We start from the raw sequence: 14930 nt of genomic DNA, 5'->3' as shown, positions 1-14930 counted from the left end.
TATATAAATCTTTTAAAGTAAGATAGATTGTTCTAGTAGGTCTTTATAACAGCCCACAAATTTTAATGTAATTTTCATTATTTGTTTATGAAGCTCATTTGTACAATCATTAAGTAGACTAACAAAGAGATCTCTATCCTGTTTAACTCACCTAGAATTGATGGAATGTCTTGATACTTTAGAAAGACCTCCAATTTATTTTTGTATCTCCAGACTATTCTCTCTGGTCCAACCCGAACAAGTGACCATCTTATGATCACTTAATCAATGGAGATGCTCCATGCTTCACCCAATCTGCGCTCACTCCATAGTCGATATGTCATTTTTGACTGTCAAGAGTAAGATCTAGCCACAAGATTCTGTATTTTACCATATCTCCTTTGCATATTTAGAAATCAAACCCCATAAAAATAAAGTCCTAGAAGAAGGGAGCATCTCAGGTGGTGAAGATCTGAGGCCAACCTTTTAAGAAGGGAATTTGGACCTTTTAATAAAATTCCATTGACTCACAGGTCTACCTCAGGGGTTTTTGTTACAGACTGGGCAATTATAATCTCCACAGGACTATATTTATAGAGGAGATTCCTATATGAACACATACTGGAGTAGTCAACTCTGTGGTCCTTTGTATTTTTGAGATTCTCTTATTCTCAATCATATATGAAGCTGACTAGAATAGATTATTATAAAAACATTGGCAAATCACTTCCATTTTGCATCTATTTGTTGTTTTTCTTTTGGAAAAACATATAAATGTTTTTGTTCTCAGTTCCTATAATATTTTTAAGGACAGTAGTATTCAAAATCTTCTATCATCCTTTTACATAATATTTTGAAAATAAAACTAGCAATATAAATTGGTGCTGCCTTAACATGTTTCTGAATTTGGGATAAATAATGAGTGACTGCTAACTAACATGGTTTCTAGATTTTATTATTCTAGTTGTGATGTTTGTTTCTCTAGGAAATGATTATAGAATCAATATCCTTATTTCTTGCAATACCCATTTTACAATCCATAGGCTATTATATTAGGATGGATTGGAGCTGTTATAGTGGCTTCTCATCTTTCTGCTTTCTTCAAAACCAGTTTTATTGTGATGCTTACTTACTATAAGCTCATGTTGATCTGCTTGCACACTGGGACTGGTTCTGAAATTAGCCACATCTTTGAGCCCATTAAGATACAGTCAATTTATTTGTGACATCATTCTATGGCTCTTCATATGATGCCCCTTCTATGATCTTCATGTTTGGTACCTTCAGACTTTCTTCTTTTTTTTTTTAAGATTTTTTTTTTCAAGGCAGTGGGGTTAAGTGGCTTGCCCAAGGCCACACGGCTAGGTAATTATTAAGTGTCTGAGGTCGGATTTGAACCCAGGTACTCCTGACTCCAAGGCCGGTGCTCTATCCACTATGCCACCTAGCTGCCCCAAGACTTTCTTCTTAAATAAAGTGCCATGATATAAAAATGTAAAACTATGAAAACTATTTGAATTCTTTATTTACTTTGATCCTGAACCATGATTTGTGCTGTTTTGTTTTGTTCTTAGCAAAGTTTTCACTACTTCTCTGTATTCATTTGCAGAAGTCATTGAATTCTTAAGTATATGTTGACTTAGTTTTTAGGATCATGTTAAGTTTTTCTGTCAACCAATAGAGATTTATTAATGCACTTACTTTGTGTAGGCACTATGCAAAGTGCAGAGAAGTAAAGTAAAATTAGTCCCTGCCCTCAGGGAGTTTACATTATAATGGGGTAAACAATGTGGAAACAAACTATGCATGTAAAAATACTGTGTCCATAGAAGGCAATTTCAAAGAGGGATGAATAAGTAGCTTCAAGGGGAAAGGGGAATACTGAGGATGGGTCAGGAAAAGGCCTCTTGCATGAGGTAAGATTTTAGTTGAGTCTTGCAACAATCCAAAGAAACTAAGTAGAGTTGGGGAAGGAGGATGTTCTAGGTGTGGGGTATTCAGGTGATAAAGAACTGAACTGTAATGGTGACCACATGAGTGGAAATAAGAGAATATATACTAGAGATGTCAAAAAGAAAAATTTGGGAAGGGGCTAACAAAATACTGTATTTGACTTCAGGTATTCCTAACTCCAAATTCAGAATCCTATTCACTAAATCACAAATAAATAGACATTTTGTAACAATCTTCAGAATAGGAGTCAGAAAACCCAGGTTTCAGACCTGGTTTTGATAATTATTAATTATATATTTTTAAGGAATAGGTTACCACCTCTCTGGGCCTCTGGAAAATGAAGAACTTGGACTAAATGAACTCAAAGATCCCTTCCAGCCCTAAAATCTTATGATTCTTATAATATCTGTAAGTAAAAAGGTATATAACAACACAGCCTTTGTTCCAATACTCCTCCTACCAATATAGGAAACCAACAGATTCCTTCTTTAAGCCAGTTGCTTCTGTCCTAGCTCTCAACTTCTTTCTTTGGTTTCATGGCTCTTTAATACATCTTATTATAATTAAGCCTTATCTCCTGAACTCAGCAGAATTGCCTTTTAGAGTTCAACACAGTTTAATATCTTTACCCTAAAGTTTCTTCTTTGATGATTTATTTAAACGACTATTTTGTAGCTGATAAGATCTTGATGTGATTAGGAAAAAAGACTTACTTTTTGTAAATCTGCAAAATTGCATTTTCTTTGATATTTTAAAAATTCATGATTTTTAGTGATTTTTGCTTCCCCCCCCCAATGATTGAAACGTGTTTGAGCTTTAGTAGGTCCATCTTCCTGAGTTGCTGTGGGTGAACAAAATCTACTTGCATCTACTTGCAGACAACTAGATGAGTGAGTCTCTTCAGATTTTGCTGGGCTTATTCTCAAATCATAGAGTACTGAAGGCACTCAAGCTGAAGCATGGACCCAACATTAAAAAGAGGGCAGTTTGACCTAGTCAAAAGAGCAATCAATTTGGAATCACAAGACCTGGCTTTGAATCTAGGCTCTACAATATTGATGTCAGTTAAGCCTATAGTGAAGTGCTACTAAAAGAAACTTGGTTCTGTACTTGTCAATGCTTTTGTCAGTGGCATGAATGAAGGCATGCTTGTCACATTTATAAATGGCAAAATTAGGAGGGACAGTCAACACTGGAGGACAAAGCATCTAAAAATGTTCTGAAGGATAGAATGGCAAATTAAGTATGATGAAAATTTTTAGGGACAAATATAAAGGCCTGAACTTACAAGATGATTTTTGTGAACATAGTTACAAGTCACCTTTAAGTCAGCAGGTTGAAATGTATTTCTTTTTTGGTTTTTAAAGTTTGAACAACTGAAGTTCCTTCCCACTAAATTCTAGGCTTTAAGGCAATTTTTTTTTAGGTTTTTTTTTTTTTTTTGCAAGGCAATGGGGTTAAATAGCTTGCCCAAGGCCACATAGCTAGGTAATTATTATTAAGTGTCTGAGGCTGGATTTGAACTCAGGTACTCCTGACTCCAGGGCCTATCCACTGTGCCACCCAGGCAATTTTGATAGGTTTTTAATTCTCAGTTTATTGGTGGATTTGTGGAAACTTACAGTGGGTTAGTCAAATAAACATTTCAGACTTTCCAAAGTCAATCCCCAGCTATCAGATCTATCTAATTTTCCAAATTCATTTTATCTTTCAGTTTTATTACATTCCAGAGTCTAAATTTATGCAGTTTCTAACCACCATGAAAGATCTTATCTGACACATCCCCATCAAAACTGTTTTGTCTTCCATTTTTTTAAAACTTCCCCAGGGCTGGTTAATAATGAATGAGTAGATAAACTAATCTTTGCTAATGAGTTAGATAGCTAACCTTACTCCTTAACAAAACAGTTTAGTCAATTAGCCAATTTTTCTAGAAGTTGTTAAGGAGTAAGTCTAGTGATGGAAATTTTAAACATGAGGGGAGGGAAGGAGACAGGGATGATTAAGCAGAATATAGTATACTGTTGAAAGTATCTCCCAAGGCACACTGAACACGAGAGGGATGCCTACTTCCATACTTCCATATGCCTTTATAGTTGATTGCTTCCAACAATAGAATAAACTGCACTTTTGCTTCGGTTGAGAAGGGATCATAGCAATAACATGCAGTAGTTTCTATAAACTGCATCTGATAATTTCAAAATTAATTATATAGTTTGGTTGGAAATAAATCACCAAGATCTCAGTTCACAGGGTGAGGGTTAAGTATCAGTAACAGAATATTCATCTGAGGCAATAATAATGAAATATTAAACCATTTAAAACATGTGTTTAGGGGTTGTTAGGTGGCACAGTGGCTAGAGCACTGGCTCTGGAGTCAGGAGTACCTGAGTTGAAATCTGACCTCAGACACTTAATAATTACCTAGCTTTGTGGCCTTGGGCAAGCCACTTAACCCCATTTGCTTTGCAAAAACCTAAAAAAAAAAAAGTGTTTGACTCAGTTTCTTTATCTGTAAAATAAGAATTAAACTAGAGGATTCCCTGAGTTATCTTCAAGTTTTAATTCTATTAGTTACTGAAAAACAGGTTAAGGTATAAAATTGTTTTTGAAACAGATAATGTAAATCTGAATTAAAGATGTAAAGCCAGTACCTAGAAAAAAAACAAAAACCAAAAACAAACTGCCCATGCAAATAGTGTGCACTAATTGCAGATTAAGGTCTTTCCAAAGCTCTCAAGCTTTAGAGAGAAATTTTATGAATTGTTGGGTTTGGGGGTGGGAGAAGTATCCCTTTGCAGCCAGTATTCAGATTATGAACCTCTGCTACTGTAGTCCAACTGTCCTCAGTCTCATCTTGAAGACTTTCAGTTTTGTTGAACTTGTTGCCAGAGCTTGAGTTCTTTGAGGACCTTGGGTCACCTCAGGGCAACAATGAGTCATCTGAGTGGATTATTAAATAACTCACTTGGAGGGGCTTTCCTAATTTCTTCCTTGTACTTGAATATTTGAAAATAACTGCTTGTTAACTCCCATGATTGCATTTTCAAATAACGTTAGATTTGCTTCTAAATTATGATTATGTTGAAACTGGAGAACAAAAACTCTAAAGAAGACTAAAATAGTATTTAGAAACATAGATGAGACTTGTAGAACAATAGGTACACTTTAAAGAAAATATAGCTAAAAGAGAATAAGCTAATGTACTCTTTATAGCTGTGGTTTTCCATATTTGTGGTTGGCTGGGTTAGCTGTAGCATTTTAAGAATAAATTATATAGATACATCTATGTTTGTATATTTATATATGTATTATGTCTTATTACAAAGAGTCTCCTAAGTATTCCAATTGATAAAAGGCATAGTATAATAAGAGTACAACATCAATGTGTCAATTGCCCAAGCTGGTGATAAAAAAAATGCAAAAGATGAGGAAAATCTCTGCCCTGAAAGAAGTTTCATTCTATTACAACCTGAGGTTTATATTTTTGCAATATATGAAAATAAAAGGATGAGGTAAAAATAGTAGTCAAATCTATGTTTCTTAGCTTATCACTGGTAGATCTCTGGTAAATTTCTTAGCTTGTTTCAGAGTTTTTAAAAAACCATATATAGAGTGAGAATTATCTGTAGTAGTCATCTCTCAGTATTTATGTATTTGTAGAGTACAAATCATTTTTTGAGAGTATTGCTTAAAAAATAAATTCACTTCTAATTCAATTGGATAAAATTAGCTCTCTGGAGCAAAATTTATTTTACACAGTGATCAAACATTATGGTAGAAAGGGCACTTTAGATTTTTTAAAATTTATTTTTCCAACTGCATGTAAACATAATTTTAATTTTCTTTAAAAATACAGTTCACCCCCCCCAGGTAAGCAATTTGATGTTGCTTATACATGTATAGTTGTGTAAAATCCCTCCCCAAAATAAATGTTTCTAAAAAAGTATGTTTTGATCTACATTCAGACTCCACCATGGGAAGTGGACAGCATTTTTCATCCTTTGTAATTATCTTGGATCATTATATTGCTGTTGATCTTTGTACAATATTGGTGTTGCTGTTTACAATGTTCCTGGTTCTGCTCACTTCACTTTTCATCAGTTCATATGTCTTTGCAAGATTTTTTGAAAGCATTCTATTCATCATTTCTTACAGTACAATAGTATTCTATCACAATTATATACCATATATTGGGAGCATTTCCTCAATTTCCAATTCGTAGCCACCACAAAAAGAACTGCAATATTTTTAAACAACTAAGTTCTCCCCTACCCATCCACCCTTTAAAAAAAATCTCTTTGGGATATAGACCTAGTAGTATACTGTGCAATTTGTATAGCCCTTTGGGCATAATGCTCTTCAGAAAGGTTGGACCAATTAACAACTCTACCAACAGTGTATTAGTATCCCAATTTTCCCACATTTGTCATTTTCTTTTTCTGTCATGTAAACTAATCTGATAGGTGAGGTAGTACCTCAAAATTGTTTTAATTTGCATTTCTCTAATCAATGATTTAGAGTAGTTTTAATATGACTCCTTAATATGATTCCTTCTGAAAACTACCTATTCTTATCTTTTGAATATCAATTAGGGAATGTTGTATTCTTATAAATTTGACTGTGTTCCTTATATATAGAGAGAAATGAGCAAGAGAAACTTGCTGTATATCTTCCCCTTTCCCCAGTTTTCTGTTTTTCCTTCTAAATTGTGACTTCACTGGTTTTGTTTGTACAGTCTATTTATTTTCAATGTAAACAAAATTATCCATTTTACATCTTAGTGTTCTCTCTTATTTGGTAATAAATTCTTCCCTTATCCATAAATTGGTTAACTATTCCATCCTCCCCTAATTTGCTTCTAGCATCATCCTTTATGTCTAAATCATGTACCTATTTTGATGTTATCTTGGTGTAGGGCTGAATTGTTAGCCCATGCCTTCTTCCAAACTACTTTCCAGTTTTCCCAGTTTTTTCAAGTAGTGAGTTTTTGTCACAATAGCTTGGATCTTTGGGTTTCTCAAGCACTAGATTGTTGTTTATCCTTCCTGCTCTAACAGTGCCAAAATGACATGGAAATATTAAGTCCCAGGAAATATGTAAGTCTTAGAGGATCCTCGATTATTCAAGGTATCACTGAACAACACTGGATTAATATGATCACTCACAATTGTGCATTATGTACTTAATACCATCACCGTGTGTGTGTGTGTGTGTGTGTGTGTGTGTGTGTGTGTGTGTGTGTGTGTGTGTGTGTGTGTTTGGCTTTTGCAAGGCAATGGGGTTAAGTGGCTTGTCCAAGGCCACACAGCTAGGTAATCATTAAGTATTTGAGGCTGGGTTTGAACCCAGGTACCCCTGACTCCTAGCTGCCCCCATCACCATATATCTCAACCAGTACCAGGTGACCACTTTTGTCACACAGTTTGATATCCGGTACCTTGATGATTATCACTTTGTAATACAGTTTGATATCTGGCCCATGAAAGAGCACCTTTAAAATCCTGAGCAAGTCATTCAATCTCACTCAGTTTCTTCATCTGTTAAAGGAGAACATTTGGCTCATTTTTCAGACGGTTTCCACCCCTAAAGTTTATTATTTCGTCTATGCAGAAATGTATTATTTGAATAATTACAGGAAATATTACTTGAGTTAAAAATCTATACATTACTCCGCTAGCTGACTTGATGTGGTCACTTTGCAAATTAAAAAAAAATAATTTAAAAAATGTGGAGCATTCAATGCCCGGCTTCAGCACTTTTAGGCTTTCCCTTTGCTTGCCGCTGTTGGTCGTTAAAATCGTTATTAATTGTAGGTTTGGGGCTGGAGGGAGCCTTTTAGGATCATCCGGTCCAACTCCTTCAGGTTACAAAGGAGGGGAACTGCGGCCCGGGGAGGCTGCCCTTCCTGGGACGCCCGCTCCGGGCCAGCGCCTCCCTGGGCAGGTGCCCTGTGAGCGCCGCGGCCTCCCGCGTGCTCCTGGCTTCGTGTTACCGCTGCTATTTGCGGAGCGCGCTGCGGGCGCCCAGAAGCGTCAAGGGAAGGGGATAAAACGCAGCAATAAAATGCGAAAAAATGAAAAGAACGAGCCCCCGGGAGCTGGGGAGGGGAGGGCTCGGGGGAACCGGTGCTTTTCCAAAACCATCTCGTAAAACCAAAACGCTGAGTGCGGGCGGAAGGCGCCCAGGAAATTCCCGGGGGCCCCGCCCGGCCGGGCCCGGACCTCGCCCACGCGGGCCCGCCAGCTGCTCCGGGGGGCGGGGCCGCCGCTCCCGCTCGGACCGCGGCCCGGGGGCAGCCGGCCGGGGAGGGGCCCGGGCTGGGGAGCGCCCCCCGGCGGCGCCTCGCCCGCGCCGCCGGAGCTCGGCCCCGCCCCCCGCCCAGGGCCCGCCCCGGCCCCGCTCTCGGCCTCCGCGAGCCGCCGCTCCTCCTCCCGCTCTCGGCTGGGCTCCGGGCGGCGGCGGCGGCAGCGGCAGCGGCGCCCCCTCGGCCCGCCTCGCCTCGCCTCCTTTGTGCCCCGGCGGCGCCGGCCCGTCCCGCCTCCCGCTCCCCAGCCCCCGGGCCGGAGGCCTCCTCGGCCGCGCGGCCCGCATCGGATGCTCGGCGGCGCTGCCCGCCGCCTCGCCCGTGAGGGGAAGGCCATGGCCCTGGCCCCGGGAGCCGGCCCGGCCGTGGAGGCGGGCTTCTCCAGCGAGGAGCTGCTGACGCTCCGCTTCCCGCTGCACCGCGCCTGCCGGGACGGGGACCTGGCGGCGCTGTGCGCGCTGCTCCGGCACACGCCCAGCGCCCACCTGGCAGCCGAGGACTCCTTCTACGGCTGGACGCCCGTGCACTGGGCCGCGCACTTCGGGAAGGTGAGCGAGGGCGGGAGGCCGGGCGGGCCGGGCCGGGGCCGGGGCCAGGGGCAGGGCCGGGGCCGGGGCCGGGACCGGGGCCGGGACCGGGGCCGGGGGCAGGGCCGGCGCCGGCCTCGGCCTCGGCCTCCAGCGAGCCGCGCCGCAAGGCGCGGGGCGGCCGGGGGCGGGGGAGGCTGCTTTAAGGCGCCATTTTCTACAGTTCCGAGCTTTTTTTTTTAATTACTTAATTGCCCTTGGGTGAGGGATGGTGGGGCGGGCCGGAGCCCCGGAGCGCGGGCGGATGGCGCGGCCCCACGCGCGCCTCCCCTCCCCCCAGCCCGGGAAGCCCCTGGTGGGAGGGGACTGGCGGGAGAGGACCGGAGGAGGCGGGCCGCGCGCGCCGGGCCTGGAGTGAGAGCCGGGGCCAGCCCCAAGCTTGGGGGCGGCTCTCCCCGAGGCCGGCCTTTCGGCTTCCCCTTGACCCCGCTGCGGGGAAGGAGCTCATCAATTGCGGGGGGGGGCGGCCTGGGCCAAGTTCTAGTTGAACTCCTTGGGGTGGGGGCGGGGCGGGCAGGCCCCCGGTAACGCAGCCCAGGCCGAGCCTCCGCCGCCCGGGCCAGCCCTCCAAGCAGTCGCTCCATTTGCAGCTCACGAAGTCACCCGACAAGCGCCTCGTGGAGGCCCGGGGTGCCCAAAGTGGAGGCCAACTTTTTTTAGCAACATCTTTTGTCTGTAAGAATTACAGCCCGACCCCCTCCCCCTCCTCCTCTGGAAAAGACGTTGGCAGATGGATTGTTGTGCTGCCATGGCAACCAAGTGGCTCTGTGCCGACGGAGACAAGAGGCTATTGTGTGCCCCAGATGTGGGTCCTTCCCCCAGGACTCGGAGTGGGACACCTGTGGCTAAACAAGTTTGCATATACCGAAATCTTAGAAAGTCGTTTTCTAAATTGAGTTTAACGGTCGAGGTTATGTAGTCTTTTTAATATACTAACATTCCTACATAAAATGTATTGTTTATAGTTACTAAATTGTTGGCTAAGACTCATGTCTTTAATGGCACCTAGGTGATGAGACTTTTCCAGTTACTGAGTCATAATAGTCCAGTTGTGGAATCAATGAAGGAATGGATGCAGAACTTTTAACAGATTTAGAGGAACCTTTGAGTTCATTTCTTATGTGAAACCTTTGATAAATGACTTGGATACCAAGTCCTGTTTAAGAAAAACTTGAAACTCTTGATATTAAGGTAATGGTGTACTATAAGAAATGAATAAACTCAAATTGTAGCAACCATTTACAGCAGACTTAATTTTCTCAGTGAATGTTATTTTATTGTGCTGTACTCGGTTGTTGGCAGGGACCAAGATCATAACATTTATGATCCTAACGGGAATCTTAGAAGAAAGGGACCTTGGAGATCAATCTAGGCCCAAAGAGATTAATTAAATGATTTGCCCTTGGTCACAGGTAAGAATTAACAGTCAAGATTCAAATCCACTATACCTGAACTTCAGAGTAATCAGATAAAATTTGTTGGCATGTTTGTGGTAAAGTTTTCTTAACAATCTAGGATACTGCTAGCAAGGTATCCCATATAATTCAGTTTTTATAGCCAACTAAAACCTATCATTTCTTTTTTTTTTAGATTTTTTTTGGGCAAGGCAATGGGGTTAAGTGACTTGCCCAAGGTCACACAGCTAGGTTGTCTGAGGCCAGATTTGAACTCAGGTACTCCTGACTCCAGGGCCGGTGCTCTATCTACTGTACCACCTAGCTACCCCAAAAACCTATTATTTCTTAAAAGTGACAGACACTCTTTTTTGGAAGGAGAGGTAATTTTAATTAATTGATTTGCCTAACTACCAGTCAAGTTTCTGAGGTCCACTTTGAATTCGGATCCTCCACAGCCCCGTGGCCTGTCCTCCAACCAAAATGATAACCTTTAAACAAGCTTTTGAAGAAAATGAAACATTCACTAGTTTTATTTTTTAATATAAAAATTTACTAAACAAAACAGTAAATGTAACTTACATAGGACTGCCTAATTCAGGATCATTATTTATGAATATTCTGTTTTTTCCTATCAATATGACCTTGGATATATTTAACCTTTTTGAAAAGAAGAAATTGAACTAGATGTGCCACTGCCAAGAAATCTTATGGTGCTGTGTGACCCAACACGGGTGGCCTCGGAAGCTGTTGGTGTTTGTATCTAAAACTAGACTGTTAAATCTTAGATATTGGTGTTGTGCTTTTTAAAAAATTGTATCCTTTTGTTTAGCTGTGGAGATGATTAAATTCCCCTTCATGAATGTAATCTAATTTAAATCATTATTAGATGAGTTTTTATTTTATAATGGCTGTTTTCCTCTCCTCAGAAGTCATTGGAGACTATAAATTCCTAATACTCTCAAGAGTATAAAAGTTTTTTTAAATCTATATTTTTAGTTTGATATTTATTGCTTAATGATTTGGAACGCTGTATACTCCTTTCATAAGTAAAAATGAATTCAAACAAAAATGAATTCACAAATACAATTAATCTGAGTTACTCTCCCTGAAACTTTTTCTTTTTTTTTTGTATTTTTAAAATTTAATTTTGTTTCTGATTACATATAAAGGTAATTTCAACATCAATTTTTTTGTAAGATTTTGAGTTCACATTTTTCTGTTCCCCTGCATTCCTTTCCCGCCTTCCTCCCCATGGCAGCTAGTAATCTGATATATGTGCACAATCGTGTTTAACTTACTGCCATTTTCGTCAAGTTGTGAAAGAAGAATCAGAACAAAAGAGGGAAAAAGCCATAAGAAATGAAAGAACATAAAACCCAATTTTAAAAAGTGAAAATAATATCCTTTGGTTTGTATCCATGGTTTTTTCTCTCGATGTGGATAGCTTTTTCTCTCACAAGGTCTTTTAGTATTTTTAGTGTAATGCTGAGAAGAGTTAAATCTTATCAGTTTATCATCACACAGTGTTGCTGTTAATGTGTACAATGTTCTCTTTGATTGTTCTGCTCATTTTCCTCAGCATTAATTCATACAAATCTTTCTGACATACATCTCATAATTTCTTACAGAACTTCATTATACTTCATTACATTTATATACCACATTTAGCCATTCCCCAATTAATGGACATCCTCTCAATTTCCAATTCTTACCCACTATGAAAAGAACTGCTATAAATATTTTTGTACTTGTGAGTCCCCCCCTTTTTTTTAAATCTCTTGGGGGATATAGACCTATTAGTGGTATTGCTGGATCAATGGGTATGCAGTTTTATGGCTTTTAAGGGTATATTTTCAGATTGCTTTTACAAAGAAAGATTTTATTTTGAGTTTTATAATGTTCCCCCTAATCTCGCTTCCCACCCCCCACAGAAGGCAGTTTTTGTTAGTCTTTACATTGTTTCCATGGTATGCATTGTTAATATGTACCTATTCTTGGAAGTTGGTCTGGGTGAATTTAATTTATTTGAAGGACTTGGAAAAGGAAACTCCCTTCTCTGAAGGTGATCATTAACTTGAACCTGTAGTCAATTGTCTCCTGCTCATGTTTACTAATGGTTACATAGCTAGAGAGAATTAGTGGCAGCTTGTGAACCCAGGTATTTCTGACTAAACAACTGACTCAAGTTTTTACTGAATATTAAATGTAGAAGGGATAGAATTAAGTGTTTTAATTCTTATACAGTTTCCACTTTAAGCCAACCAGATAATTTGATTATTCAGGTTTGTGAACAAGATAAATTATAAGATTCTCTAAGCTTCACTTTAAATCTAAACTCTGAATATAGTGAGTGTGGGAGTAGCAGCATAGATTATTGATTTCTAAGAGTTTTTCTAGATTGTTCTGATTCAACATTTTCTTTACAGAATCTTGCATTGCTGAGTAGCATAATACATTTTTATGAATTAGTACAAAAAACGAATTTAGACTCATAACTGTACTTAATTTTGAGTGCTACTTAGCTAACTGAATTATGCTTTAACGATTTTTGTTTACAAAAATTCAAGTTAAAACTTTCTGAAACAAATATGTTGTGAAAAGAGATACAGACTTTTAACTGGAGTGTTTTCCTTGGTGATAATATTTGTTTTAAATATCTGCTATGAAATAGTGTAATCCATTTTTGAAGGATTTGTTTCATTGTTTTTTTTGTAATGCCTTCGGTTATCTTGTTTTTGTAATGTCTTTAGTACTTTTTATGATAGCACTACTTGAGTAACCAATTGGCTTATCATTTTTTTATGAGGTGAAAGATGACTTAAAGAAGATACCAAAGGGAGTTGAGATTGCTATTGGGAAGAAAGTCAATTTAGTCTCTTAAGAAGAATACTGTGCTGCTTTGTCAAACCCCTGTGGGCATTGATCACTGGAGGTGTGCTACAGTCTCTGCTAGCAGGGCACATTAAGCAGTTTTTAAGAATGTTTAAAGTTTCTATATGGCCCCTTGTGAAAACTGAATTGTTTTTTTTTTATTATCATTTTAGAAGAGGTAGAGTATTTGTAGAAATAAAACTAGTGGTCTCAGAAGATGCATCTGGGCAAGTCAGATTTAACCTTTCAATGCCTCAGACAACCATGAAGATTTGTTGAGCAGATGCTGATTTTCATTGAGAGAGAAAGTTTCTAGGATTTCCCAGTGCCATTGAAATCATTAGTCCCTCCAAAAAAAGAGTATCTCCTGTGACTAATTATACATATTCTAACTTTCAGTATTATTTTATAGTTGGTCTAATAATGTTATAAACAACATCTGCCTGCCTCAGTGGAAAGAATCCCCATGCTGACAAAAATTGCTGATCCTGAAAGACTCCGGGGGGGGGGGGGGGGGGGAAGGATTGGGGTCGAGGTGAACTAAAAATGAGTGTTGGTGTCAGATTCAAAGGCCTAGGGTAACTTATACCAAGAGACCAAATTAGTTGATTTCAGAGCCAATTTTGTTTTTTAATATGCATTATGATTGCAGCATAACTTGAATGTTGAATCATTCACAAGGCTTTTCTAAATTTTGTTATATTGGTAAAGAAAGAAGAAATAATAAAAGTTGTCTTCACAATAACTCTTGAGTTAAGAGTGGTACAAGTCATTAATAGACTTCTTATTCATAATTTACTCTCGTCCAGGGTATTTAAAGCATGAACACATTACATTCTATTATGCAAGATTTTGAACATGTAGAAAAGTACTGCTATCTAGGTATGATATAAAAGCTGAAATATGTACAACAAATTTATCATTAAAATGGATTTTAAAACAATCAAATGTAAGCTGCCATATATCACCACAATTATTTTTTTCAGATTGGAGATTACTGGTACTTCATTATATAAAATTCTGTATACTTCTGTGACTCAGTTCCTCTGTATAAGTATTTGAAAAGTTCTTTTTAGAATTTATCTTTTTATCATGCACCCCTGGGATTTTTTAAATATGCTTATTGTAAAGGGGACAACTAGTTGGTGGAGTGAATTCAGTGCCAGACCTAGGGTCAGGAAGTTTCATTTTGCTAGTTCAAATTTGGCCTCAGACACTTCCTAGCTGTATGACCCTGGACAAGTCGCTTCACTCAATTTGCCATAGTTTCCTCATCTAAAAGATGAACTTGAAAAGTAAATGGCAAACCACTCCAGTATCTTTGCCAAGAAAACGTCACATGGAGTCACTTGGAGCTGGACACAATTATAATGACTGAATAACAACAAAAATATTGTGAAAATATAAGCAGACATATAAAATTGATAAATTTATAAAGTAAATACCATTAAAACTTAGTATTCCATTTTTATACTTACTATGGATTGTCCAAACAGCTCCTGTGGGTTTACTAAAATGCTTTCCTAAATGAAGCTGAGCTACCACAGAGCTCTCTCTAAAATGGCAAATATATTGTTTATAGTTTCAAAAAAAAACTTTTAAAAGTAAGATTGGATAACCCTGACTTAATGTATAATATATTATATAAACTAATTCTTTTTTTTTTTTTTGCAAGGCAGTGGGTTTAAGTGGCTTGCCCAAGGCCACACAGCTAGGTAATTATTAAATATTAAATGTCTGAGGCCAGATTTGAACTCGGGTACTCCTAACTCCAGGGCCCGTGCTCTATCCACTGTGCCACCTAACCACCCCATAAACTAATTTTTGAAGCATGGT

At 39.2% G+C, this 14930-nt stretch overlaps 1 protein-coding gene across 1 annotated transcript in view; it reads left to right on the top strand.

Annotated features, from left to right (window-relative positions):
- The first annotated feature begins 8514 nt into the window (after positions 1-8514).
- ANKRD10 (ankyrin repeat domain 10) overlaps positions 8515-14930 on the top strand; it is a 48807-nt gene continuing 42391 nt past the window's right edge. Inside the window, exon 1 of the mRNA XM_074192041.1 lies at positions 8515-8787. Coding sequence (XP_074048142.1) covers positions 8530-8787 — 258 coding nt within the window. The 5' untranslated portion in view covers positions 8515-8529. The remainder of the gene's footprint in view (positions 8788-14930) is intronic.

This window comes from Macrotis lagotis, chromosome 6, assembly GCF_037893015.1.
Source record: "Macrotis lagotis isolate mMagLag1 chromosome 6, bilby.v1.9.chrom.fasta, whole genome shotgun sequence".
Lineage (NCBI taxonomy): Eukaryota > Metazoa > Chordata > Mammalia > Peramelemorphia > Peramelidae > Macrotis > Macrotis lagotis.
This window is presented reverse-complemented; position numbering and strand designations above follow the sequence as displayed.